The 13,437-nt window shown below is 32.4% G+C and overlaps 1 protein-coding gene across 5 annotated transcripts; it reads right to left on the reverse strand.

The window, feature by feature from the left end:
- Positions 1–3,296: 3,296 nt before the first annotated feature.
- LOC105141768 (uncharacterized) lies at positions 3,297–10,847 on the reverse strand. Of its 5 annotated transcripts, none has more exons than XM_011049116.1 (12): positions 10,315–10,847; positions 7,637–7,703; positions 7,154–7,224; positions 5,872–5,989; positions 5,718–5,791; positions 5,537–5,592; positions 5,361–5,444; positions 5,114–5,201; positions 4,947–5,024; positions 4,325–4,381; positions 3,550–4,068; positions 3,297–3,507 (listed from the first exon to the last, which is right to left on the reverse strand). In XM_011049116.1, exons 1-11 carry the CDS (start codon positions 10,422–10,424, stop codon positions 3,582–3,584), a joined length of 1,290 nt encoding a protein of 429 aa, XP_011047418.1. In that variant the 5' UTR covers positions 10,425–10,847; the 3' UTR covers positions 3,297–3,507; positions 3,550–3,581. The 5 variants fall into 5 exon arrangements, with proteins under 5 accessions (XP_011047418.1, XP_011047419.1, XP_011047417.1 ...); XM_011049117.1 differs by having other exon boundaries at positions 3,297–3,485; positions 3,540–4,068; XM_011049115.1 differs by having other exon boundaries at positions 3,297–4,068.
- Between the last annotated feature and the right edge of the window lie 2,590 nt (positions 10,848–13,437).

Here is a 13,437-nt window from a genome sequence, read left to right on the forward strand (position 1 = left end):
GCCAAAACAATCAGCACAAAATATAATTGATCATAATTCAACCTAATTTATGTTATTTTGATGCTCAATTTCATGAAATCAATTCTAATTTCATAAATTAATATCTATTCAACGCAATTCAATCAAAACCTAATTTTAAATAAACCTAATTTTTAAACTAATCCTAATTTCAAGCAAACATAAATTAACTAAGAAATACACTAAATTTATAGAAATATAGGTTGTTTACCTTGTGTTTTCAACTGGGGAGTGGTGGTAGTCTAGCAATCGCGCTTTATGGAGTGGTGGCTGCACTATGGGAAACGAATTTAATGCTAACATTAATAAATGAAGGCTTAAAGATAGGGAGGGTGATTTTTTGGTGTTCTAAAGGTAAGAGTGATGGTTTTGATTGATTTTTTTATTGAGATAAACATTGTAAACACAAGTTTTGAAAAAGAGAAAAGGGGATGGGGGTAGTTATAAGGAAAAGAAAAGGGTAGCCAAGTTAAATTTCGTGTTTTATTGCAATTTATAATTACGGCGTTTAAATTATAAGTTGTCATGATTTACGATCGTGTTTTTTTTAAAGTCATATTATGAATTATTTTTATTTAAATCATATTGTGAATCATGACATAAATTTTAGTATTTAACTAAAAAAAATTTAATGTTACCTCTTAGCCCAATAACTATTACATTTATAGATTGTCAATTAAACTGGAGCAAAAATAGGCATTACATGAGCACTTTTCAGGACATGATTAAAGGATTCTAATAGATTGGTTTTATATTACCATACCTGTGACCACTTCTTAATAAAGTTCCTTTTTTTTTATGGTTCACGCTCAAGCCATTTTTGGTATGTTAGGTCTAGCTTGCATATTCCCAAAAACCATACATCAAACTTACATCTTAAAAGTTCATAACTCGTCTTCATCAAATCTTTAAATTTGTGATTGAAGTCACTGATGAAATGTTGAGCATAATATTAATGATATCCTAAAGGTTTTTGCAATATTTGTTCCATTCCATTATTAATTTATGCATGTGTATCTAATATTACACAGATGTTAGTTCATTCAATGGTAATGCATCGTTGCAAACAAATTATGAACCATCTCTAGTTGTAATTCTTTTATTTTTCAACCATTACAAAATCCAAAGGAAATATCCTATTATCTGCATAAAGCAACTGCAATCAATAATTTTCTATTATATCACTCATACAAATATGTACCATCACTATTGTAAGTGACCTATAACACTTAAGACCTTCAATTAATGGTCCAAATGACCAGAAAATCTTTTCTAAAAACCAATATGCTATCATCAAAATCTCCTTTGTGACCCCACTCAATAATCATTCTAGGATTTGATTCTTTTGTTGCTAACAATAATCTTGATAACATTTCAAATGACTTCTCATGTGAACCAAAAAGACGCTTAAGCACCTTCTGTTTTATAACTCATACCTTTTAGTAGTAAATTTTATACTTGTAATGCAATTTTAGTTTGTTTCACTATCATAAAAAAAGTTATTTATCACAAATGATGAAACAACATTAGCATCAAAATTTTGCATGATATTAATGGTGATTTTTAAGACAAATATGGTGGTACAAATGTGAGGCCTTTTTAACTTTACTATTCAAATGAATCCAATATTTTATAGTATTCTATAAATAAATAGTATTAACATTCTAGTGCTTACACACATTGTGATTAATCAAAAATAAAAGTTGACAACCATCTAGGTGGTGGCCAAGTGGTAAAAACTTGGAACTAAGGGGTTTGCTCCCTCTGTGGTCTCAGGTTCGAGTCCTTGGTTGCTCATATGATGGCCACTGGAGGCTTACATGGTCGTTAACTTTAGGACCCGTGGGATTAGTCGTGGTGTGCACAAGCTGGCCCGGACACCCACGTTAATCTAAAAAAAATAAAAATAAATAAAAATAAAAATAAAAGTTGACTACTGAACTCGATATTATAATGAGTGTTCAATATATCATCACTTAACTGCATTAACTAAATCACTTTTACTGCTAAATGTTTATCCATTTACCATTATTAGTATGAAGCATCATATGTTATTTTAAACTTAATGGATATAGATCATGATTCAACCTAATTCATGTTATTTTAATTTTCAATTGAATGAAATCAACCCTAATTGCATAAAATCATAGCTAATTTAATACAATTCAATCACAAACTCAATTTCAGCGACTTAGCCAAAACAATCAGCACAAAATATAATTGATCATAATTCAACCTAATTTATGTTATTTTTATGCTTAATTTCATGAAATCAATCCTAATTTCATAAATTAATACCTATTCAATGCAATTCAATCAAACCCTAATTTCAAATAAACCTAATTTTTAAACTAACCCTAATTTCAAGCAAACATAAATTAACTAAGAAATACACTAAATTTATAGAAATATGGGTTGTTTACCTTGTGTTTTCAACTGGGGAGCGATGGTAGTCTAGTCGTCGCACCTTATAGAGTGGTGGCAGCACTATGGGAAACGAATTTGATGCTAACATTAATAAATGGAGGCTTAAAGATAGGGAGGGTGATTTTTTGGTGTGTTCTAAGGGTAAGAGCGATAGTTTTGATTGATTTTTTTTATTGAGATAAATAGTGTGAACACAAGTTTTGAAAAATAAAGAAGGGGACGGAGAGGATAGTTATAAGGATAAAAAAAAAAAAGGAAGCCAAGTTAAAATTTATGTCTTGTTGCAATTTATAATTACGACATTTAAATTGTAAGTTGTCATGATTTACAATCATGTTTTTTTTAAGTCATATTGTGAATTATTTTTTTTTAAGTCATATTGTAAATCATAACATGTATAAACTTTAGTATTTCACAAAAAAAAAATTAATTGTGTTATTCAACTATTATTTTTAATTTACTTTACTAATTTTAAAAATATATCTCCTAAAGAATGTCAACTTGCCTAAAAAAACATATCATTTGATGGCGCCTACAATGTCTTAAGATCCCATTATCCTAAAAAAGGCCTCTTAAAGTTTTCTTTGACTTACCTAACGCAGTAAACTTTCCCCAAAGAAATCTTGCGAATGTCCACAACACACGCCCACTTTATTTGATTGTAACTTGAATTGCCCCCCGTCCTCATCTCACCCTTCCTCTTATCTCTGTTATTCAATTGACCTTCATTGACAAAGTTGAGGCCAAACCGTATGAGATGATATCCTCTGTTTTTTATCAGATTCCAGAGACTATTAATAACAAAGTTATGGCTACCATGGCATCTGCCTTGAGTTGTTATTATTACAATGTTTTGAATTCCATGGAGGGATTTCATTAGACTAAAAACTAACCAAATCATTTAATTGCACAAATGGCCATAACTGCATAGTCCATATTATACAAATGAATAATGAATATATTACACAATCAATCTACCACAACTTCTGAGGGTTTTCTTGAAGCACTGGGTGTCTATTACCACAACAAATCTCTTTCTTTCGTTTACCTTTGGAAAGAAAAATGTTCATCACCTGCATTTAAACTTCTGCGAAACTACGTTTACCTCTGGAAAGAAAAACGTTCATCACCTGCATTTAAACTTCTGCGAATGGAAAAAGACGGCTTACTAGCCACTGAATTGGTCTCAATAGCTGGGCTCTATTCTCGCGCCAGAACCAAATGGCTGCACTGTATTGTTCATTGCGTATTTTCTTTGTCGCTGCCTTCCAATCATACTTCTCCATATCTTGACGTGCTGCCTTACCAATGGTTTCTCTTAGTTCTTGGTTATCCAACAAAGGCTTTAACTTGCTCAAGCAGTCATCAAGATCTCCTGGATTAAAGAGAAACCCAGTTTTGCCATCCAGTTCTGGAGGAATTATATCTGGGATTCCCCCAGCACGAACTCCCACTACAGGAATTCCTGAAGACATGGCCTCCAAAACAACAAGACCAAGTGTCTCGGATTCTGAAGGCATAACGAAAACATCCCCACTAGCGTATGCCTGAGAGAGCTCTTCTCCTCCCAACATCCCAGTAAATACAGCAGGCATGCCAGTAAACATCTTTTCCAACTCCTCCCTGATAAGAAAGAATCCATGTTTCCTAAAATAAGATGCTTGGAATTATCAAAACAATCTTTTTTACAGGAGTAAATACGAATTTCATTGTCTAATTGTAATGGGAAAGTTTAGATATGGCTTAAAAGATCAATTTGAGAAATAACTTTGGTGGCAATTCAGTTCATAAAAATCAAATATTTGAAGCTGGAATGGGTTATAAATCATCACAAAGTATTTACTTCCCTTGAACTAATCTAAGTTTTAAAATGCAGTACCTATATGGCCCATCTCCAATAATGGCAATTCTTGCTCCTGGAAGCCTATCCATAACCCTGTTAAACCAAAGTCATCAAATTGCAAAGATAAGGGCAAAAAATACTAGTCATATATTAGGAAGAATAGAGAGAAGAAATATGACTCTGTGCAAAATGGGGCGAGGGGAGTACTTAAGGAAAGAAATAAACTAGAAAGGAAAAAAAAGACAAAGAATTATGATAGCTTAGTGAAGGAATTCCATCTCAAAATACCGCTAATAACAATAAAAAGTACCAGTCTGGCCACAAAATCCTTATTGGATACCCTTTAACTTTAAGGAAGATGTAATAGGTAGGATTAAAGGGGGAAAAAGAAAGAAAATTCTTGTTTATAGGAAAATGTTCTTGAGAGCATCTGATAGCAAAAGCAGCTTTCAGACACTTTAGTTGACAATTAACCACAGTCAATGAGATCAAAGCATACTGAGTCGGCTCTACCAGTGCTTCGATATTTGAACTTTTAAGAAATGGTGGGTCTAAATTTGAAAAATGTATTAAGTTTTGCATCTAGTGATCTAGGAAAACAAATTAAATTTTCATTAATTAAAAAGAAAAAAAAAAGTGAGAAAGGATCATATGATACCTTTTGAGAAAATCCAAACTCTTCTCGACTCCAAGTCTTCCAACATGGACTATCAATGGTTTTTCAGGTTCACCATTGCTGTTTAGACCAAAAATATATGATGCTCTGATACATTTGAGATTCCTTGTCTAATGAACTGGTTGTCAAGGATGAGAGGATGGCCTTACCTTAATCTCATTCGCATTTCATGAGAGCGGAAACGAGGGTGGAAGCTCTCAGAATCAACACCCTTATTCCAAAGACGAATCTTGTTAGCTGTAAACAAGGTATAACAATCAACTTAAAACACAGCTGTATGGACACAGGAGCAAAATTTCATTGAAGAGATTTCAGGAATAAAGCGCATTATGCACCAAAATTGACACTGGGAAAAGTAAAAAGCTAAGCAATCAGGAATTGGATGTTTATGTACACCTGTTGTCACCCTAGCTGCTTCAAGATCCCTCCCAATAGCAGCTGATGGCACTAGTGTGAGATCGGCTGCTCTGTGAAGAAATTCTGATGGAAAGGGAATGCATGTCATTATTGATAAAGTAATCAGCAGCCTGCAGAATTTCCAGAACTATGGGTACAAAATGCATAATACATACTTATGATCATCCACATGGGTTTCACCAGCCAGCTAAAAGTGTACCTTGGGATGTATCTGCAAATGAAAATAAAGAATTAAACTCAGTAAATAACCACTTGACACATCAAGGGACATCTGGCATAAGAATTTGAAGCAACAGCATAAACATGTGTAGCACAGAGCCAGAAAGGCAAACTCACACAGGGACATGAGTGTGATAGGACATCACAATGGGGACACTCAACAGTTTTGCAATCGCAAGGGCACCAAAAACCTGCGATACAAGATTGTGACTGCCAGCCATGCTTATCCAATAAATAATAAAGATTTGTTTGCTTCAAAGGCAAACCTCACCATTATCCCAGGTGACGATGCATGTATTATGTCAGGCTTAAACCGTGCAACCTCTGAAATTATTCTTGGACTAAGTGCTAGAGAAAGGGGCACCTTCTGATACCAGGGGAAGGGGAAGCTGTAAAGAGGGAAAAGTTTAAGAACCGTAAGGGGAAAGCTCAAATGTCAACTCTATTGATCAAGTTGGAATAATGCCCAAGCTCCTAGATTATGCAGCTCAACCAAGAAAATAATTAAAGCAAACCAAGGTAGGCAAACAGAAAATATAACAGAGAATTTAGAAGAAAAAAATGACGGGAAATAATGACTACCATAACTTGACAATCATACATGTAACCATAAAATAACCATAAAATAACCGTGAGGATGGTTGCAATCAGTGTTGTCAAAGGTGAAAGGCACTAAAAGACATCAAGCCTGTAAAATGCCCAAGGCGCTAGACACGCGCCTGGGCACCTACCCAAGTGACCAAGGCGATATGCCATATATATTGGATCAATAGAAAATCAAAAGAAAATATTAAATACCATAACAGTCACAAAAAGCTATATTTTTCACCTTTGAAACAAAATAAGATAATTTAAAGTAGTAAGTAACCAAATAAATTAAAAAGCAAAATTAAATATCATCATTATTCATTAATCTTCAAAAACATCTTCATCGATGCTTTCCTCTCCTTCACTTGAATCCTCCATTTCATGATTATAATCCAAATCCTCATCTCTCAAACCATACTACACTTGTATAGATGTATTGTTCTCTGACTCCCACTATTGAAAAAAGAAAGCATGGCTGGTGTTTCTCTTCTAATTGTCTCCCACTTTAATCATTTTTTTACCCTAATATTTGATTTTTACAAAAATATTCCTCAGTTGTTTCTCGTGGTAAATTAAAAAAAAATAGACAAATAAGTCAAAACATAAATTAATTAAAAAAAAAAAGAAAAATCCAACAATAAAGGAAGAACTTCAAGCAAGCGCTAGCCTTAACGCCTTGCACCCACTCACAAGGCGCTTGCCTAGACAGCGCTTCATTGAAATCTAAAATCCAACGCCCGATGCTAATAAAGGCATTGGGGCCTCACCTTTCCTTACCTCAACGTCTCTTGACAACATTGGCTGCAACACTAATTGACACTAAAATTTTTTAATGATCAATATTGCATAACCACAGTTCTGATGGGCTAAAACAATACACCCCCTTCAACTCGTCAATATATTAGGATATGATAATGTACAAGCCACAGGAAAAGAGCACACTAGAAAAAGGTTGTTGTAGCGACCTCCGTGATCCAATCAGTTTGGCTCCATAAAATTCCTGGGGCACCCCTTCATGTGTTGTCACAACCAACACCTGCAAATTACTAAGCTAACTTGTTGATATTGTGAAGTGATAGAATTTTTACCAAATAAAAAATAAAAAAAGTTTCAAAATCAATGTCTTTGTAGCTTAAACATGCCAAACTGATTAGGCTGGAATTAACAAGTAGAAAGGTAATAACAAGCTATATCAAAAGCTTTGTCTATTCAACTCTAATTTCTTTTGAATCATTGTGTTCAGGGGTTTCAAAAATTTAAAGTATCATTCCCAATCTAAGTAAAAATGAATATTGGAGAATTAGGTTTCCTGATATAAAATCTGTGAACAAGCGATCTGGTCTCTATTCATGTAGCTCAATTATTAAGTCACATCAGTATGCATAGACAATAAAAAACAAAATAAAACCATAGTCATGTAGCACTCAAATCAAAGTATTATAAATCACCTCATCCCCCATTTCGCGTAAAAATTTGATGAAATTCTGGAACCGGTTTTTATACCCTGACACATACCTGTAAAACAAAAGGAAATAGTTGGTATTCAATAAGTGCCCATTATTCAGTCTCAACTAACAAGCATAAATTGAAGATACGAAAAACAAAACAGAATCCCCGTTAATGAAAAAAAAAACTAATTATAGTGATAAAACACGTCAATATATGAAACATTTCTATGATGACATCCGCTCCTCCAGGACAACTAAGCAAAGAAGACTGAACAACTAAGGAAGGCAGGCTCACTTACTGATAGAGAAGAGAGAAAATAGGAGAAAGCAAGGACAAGTCACCGGAGTGCCACCATGGCTGTGATGACTACACACATCACACCAATGGAAAAAAAAAAAGAAAAAAGAAAAAAGAAAAAAAGAGAGGCTCAAAGCCCATTGGCTCATAGAAAGAAAAGAAAAGAAAAAAGAAGAAGACATATTTAGTCAAGCTGTTCGGCCAAAGGCCCAACAAACAAGACCAAACAACCACCTATCCAGACAAATTGGTTGGGCCAAAGGCTCTACGTTAAAAAAATTGAAAAGACTGAACATCAGTCTAGCTGTTCGACTCAAAAGAAGCCTTGATGACAAATCAAGCCTGAACAACAAAAGAAAATCTCTCCAGGACAGCTAAGCAAAACTTACTGAATAGCTACGGAAGGCAAGCTCACTTACTAAGAGAGGAGAGGAAAAAAAAAGAGAAAAAGGAGAGAGGAAGGAAAAGTCCCTGAAGCGCTACTGTGGCTTTGATGACAACACGCATCAAACCAAAAGGAAAATCTCATCAAGGAAAATTCAACATTCAACGACACCAAAAGACATCATCAGAGCCACCAGAACCAAAACAAGCTCACGTAGCGGGACTTGTTTACATGATGGCTTGTATAATACAGGTGCTAGCTAATTTTTCTCTCTTTTCTCCAATTTAATCCCTAATTCTTCTGCAACTCTCCACTCCAGTCCCTAAGTTTACTTGACCGGACAACATGCAAGGTAGGAAGGAGTATTTTTATGCTCTAGCATTGTCAGAATGGTGTTGCACAATAACATCTATCAATGTTATGCAACGCACATCTAATTCCCTGATGCACTCAGTGTTAGGCACTATTTCCCTGATGCACCGTGTTTCCAAAAATTTCATTTTTTTAGTTAAAATTTAATGTGTTTTATAAGTTTTGGATTTTTTAATATACTAATATTAAAAATAATTTTAAAAAAATAAAAAATAATTATTAATATATATTTTAATATAAAAAATTATTTAAAAATAATTATAATCATACTGATAGACTAGTAGTGCACTGTCAAGTAGACTAGTAGTGCGGGGCTGCACAATTACCTCCTAGTGTTATGCAGCCCATACCTAATTCTTCGTGGCGGTGTTATTAGGGTAGGCACCTACCTTTCTTGTCAATACACGCTTACCTGTTTCGTTAATGATTAGAATGAAGCTTACATGAACAACTTGTTTACAGGTTACCTATGTGGTAATAAAGGTAATTATTTTTCATGATTATCCTAACATGATATATCTACAACTACACTCTTCACAAGACAAATTCATGTGACTGAGGTACATAAATACCTTAGATCACAAGATAACAAGTCATGATACAATACCTAACACAACAATCATAAAACATACCCTTCTGCATTCTCGTTCTTTGCTGTATATTATTTTTCTCCTACTTTTATCAACCTAAGCGTTGAAGGGTCCCTATTCTGATAGGGGACTTGTTTGCAGGAGTTCATAAGCCACAAGCCTAACTAAAAAAAATTCCGCCAAAACCCATTGCACTAGTCATGGAAAGGCCCTACTTCGTCAATTTGTTACAAGTAGTTATATTTACCACCTCTAATATTTAGCTTCTACCCTCCCAACTTAGAGTTCGCAAAACAAGTTCTAAAACAAAGGGGTTAACAATTTATATCTTATACCGCAAAAGTCTTCAGTAATGAAAATCTGGAATGTGTGATCGAGCAACAATTAACCAGAAAAGAAGTAGTGACGATTGCAATCAGTGACAAAATGCTCCATATGGTAAAATACGCCAGTCAAGCAAGCACTTCCCAGAAACGATGAGTTTCTTAGACTCTAAATAACAGAACAAAATATAAAAGGTAGACAACTACTAGGTGACCCGTTAAAGTTCAAGTATGCAATTATAGCTAGTGAGTTTCTATAGAGCAGAATACTATATGAACTCCACGATATGCAATGAGCTAAATAAACCACAGGCCACGGAAATAGAAGCCATAAAACACAGATGCATATGTTTAATCAACCGAGGTAATGGACTATTGGAACTATCACCCAACTGGATTCAAACTTCACAACATTGGCAGTTAGCAGAACCTATGACATAATCATAAAAATCGCAATAGCTACTAGGGCTAGCTATTTTTAGTAATCAAACAGCATGACTTGAAACAAAAAAAGCAGATGTAAACAGGAAAACAAAACGAAAATCATAACCTGAAATTGTCACAGTCGTTTCATCAAACACAAAGCAATCAAAGAAACTCAAAGTCAACGGCAGCTTCGAACATCAAAAATTAATCAAACAATGCAATAAACTAGCACTAAGCCCGTGATTTTTCAAGAAATTGAAATCAACAAAGTAGTCAAGACTCACGCAAATGGAGAAGGCTCAACAAAAAGGGCAATACGTCTTGGCCTCGAAATGGTCTCATAATCAAGGAAAGGAGGATTCTCTTCATCTTCTCCAACTTCACCGCGAGTCATATTGTTAGTCGCTTTTAGCTCTAACAAGAAACACCCTTTATGTCTTTCACCCTTTTTAGCCTCCTAAACTCAATAAAAATACTTTCTTCGCAAGAAAGAATAGTAGGTTTTGGTTTAAAAGAAGAAACGTTGAAACTTCAAGAGAAACAAGAAGTGGGTACAAGAAAGAAGAGGAGGACGACGCGGAAGGAGAAGAAGAATAAGTGGTGGTACATAAAAAAATGAGGAGAGAGAGTATGATTTATAGAGAGAGAAGTAGAATGTGTGACGATGAGGGAGTAATTTAGCTGGTGGAGTAGCGAGTTGGATTTTGTAGATTGATTAATACAGTGAATTAGAGAAGGAATAATTTTCATTGTAGAAAGGAATCTTGAAGGGGCATGAGGGAAATAACAATAGCACATTATCAATGAATATTCCCTATCTTGAAGGGGCATGAGTCATATTCTTCCATTGATGCCTCGTCATTGAGGCATCAATGGAAGAATATGTAAAGGCATATGCTTTCAGCCCATTGAGAACAGATGCTTATCTGTGATGGCTATGGTTTTTGCCCCTCTTTCTTTGCTATTATTGTAGATTTTTCACTTCCTGCCAGCCCAAAGAAGGATATATACACAAGCCATTTTTTATATATTTTTATGTTCAAGAGAGGGAAGAAGAAAATGTTTTATTCCCAATTTGTTTACGTGTTCAAATTAATAGCTTAACTGGTCAAGATCATCTGAAAAGAATAAGAACCGAATCTTCTTAGGTTGGGAGACAATCTCTTTACGAGATTAAAGGGAGAATTAACCAAAGGTAATTGATGTAATGGTACCGAGTTCTTGAAAAGGATTGGTTCGGTGTGACAAACGACCAGACTCATTTGAACTAACATTTAAAGTTTGAGACTTGCCATTAGATTTTTTTATTAAAAAAATATATAATATTCACTTGGATTTAGAGTATGTTCAGTAATTTGGTATCAATTGCTTATATTGAAAGTGTTTTTGATTCGAAAACAAATAAAAATAATGATTTCTCATTTTATTTTATTTTTTACTTTCACACATTAAACATATTTCAAAGCACTTAAAAATATATCAATTTTATATTTTTAAAATAAAAATAATTTAAAAAATATTTTTATAACAGCCTGAACCACAATAATAAATACATCCTTAATTTTATTAATATATTTCATCATATATATATATATATATAGTAAGCTATCTCTAAAAATGTAAATGTGAATACAAAAGAGATTAAATTAATTGAACAAAAAAGTATAATGGTAACATTGACTAGTGCTATCTAGTTGTTCTAATAATTAAGGAGATATGTTAATTTCCTTGATTTGTTGAATTTAAACCTATTGTTCCTAGTAGAATTTATTAAATGTCTCAAATGCATCATGTTAATGTAAAAAATACATCTAAAAAATCTATGTTAGAACATAAACTATACAAAAAAAATACATATCACCATCAAATAAAAAATAAAATAAACTTGTGTGGTCCGAAAACATAACATCACCATCATTGTTCATTCACATTTAGAACAAAACTACAGACCACATGCAGAAAATAAATCTTAAAAAACAAGATTTCACTTTTGTGTTGTAGTTGTGCCCAAAATCTAACTATAATCAGAATGTTGCACTTTCTTTTCCTGTAGACAACCCTACTGTAATATGAAGTAAACATCATCCTATATTCTTTTATATATATATTTGAAAATACAATATAAATTATGTTTTGTTAAATTTTAAAATATTTTTATTAAAAATTAATATTTTATATTTTTAGATCTCTTTATCGTGTTAGTATTAAAAATAATTTTAAAAAAATAAAAAATACTATTTTTATAAATATCTAAGTAAAAAGTAGATTAAACTGTCATCATTACTGTAATCCCAAAAATAACCCTTAAGATATGCATGAACTACTTGATTGGCCACTGTGCATCCTGTTAAATTTGTGTGGCCATGTGGATACAAGAGTAATAAATGTCAACATAAAATTGTTTGTCGTTTTATTTGACAAATATATCGTTACTTGGACAGGCAGGGCCAAGGAGTGTACAACGTGATCATCCATTTCGATGCAGACAGCTAATATGTTTTGCACAGCGTGGACATGAACGTGCAGTATCATTCCTTTTCTCTCTCTTTTTTACTAAAAATGTTGTTCAAATGGATTTCTCATGCAGAAATATCGAATAAAGAAGAAATTTGGTGAGAAATATTTGATTATAAATATGAGTTTTTTACTGTGAAGTAAATTAAATAAAACTTATGATAAATAAGGTTGTTTTTTTAAATTGCTAATTCTATTATATGAATATTTATAAAATCAGAAAATGATACTTGTCACTTAATTATTTATTACTTAGAATTTAATTTTTCAATGAGATAATTATTTTATTAATTTAATTTATTTTAATTATTTTTAATTTTTATAATTGTTGGGATAAAAGTGAATAATTATTTTATTAACAATTATATAGTTTTATTAAAACATTTCAAGTTTATATAAATATGTTATTACATATAGAAAAATGATATAAAAAATATTTATATTTTTTTTTTTAAGATTTAGAGGATTTAAATGTTACATATAGAAAAATGATATAAAAAATATATTTTTTTTTAAAGACTTAGAGGATTTAAATGTATTTTAGAGATGTTATATTATGATAAAACTGAATATATAAACATGTTATTACACAAAGAGAAATGATATATAAAAACACAAATGTATTTTATTTCCTTTATATATATATATATATATAGTAGGTTTAGAGAACGTGATTTATTTTAAAGATATTATCTCTATATAGAATAAATGAATATCTTAAAAACAGTATTTTCATAGAGAACGTGATTTATTTTAAAGATATTTGATTTCATACCCCTCAAAATCAAATAAATTTTACTTTTTATTTGATTTCATACCCAACAAATTACTAACAAAAACTGTCTTTTAACCCATGCATATTTCAAAACATTCTCACTCTTTTCTTATATAGA

Source organism: Populus euphratica, unplaced genomic scaffold (assembly GCF_000495115.2).
Source record: "Populus euphratica unplaced genomic scaffold, PopEup_1.0 scaffold130.1, whole genome shotgun sequence".
Taxonomy (NCBI): Eukaryota; Viridiplantae; Streptophyta; class Magnoliopsida; order Malpighiales; family Salicaceae; genus Populus; species Populus euphratica.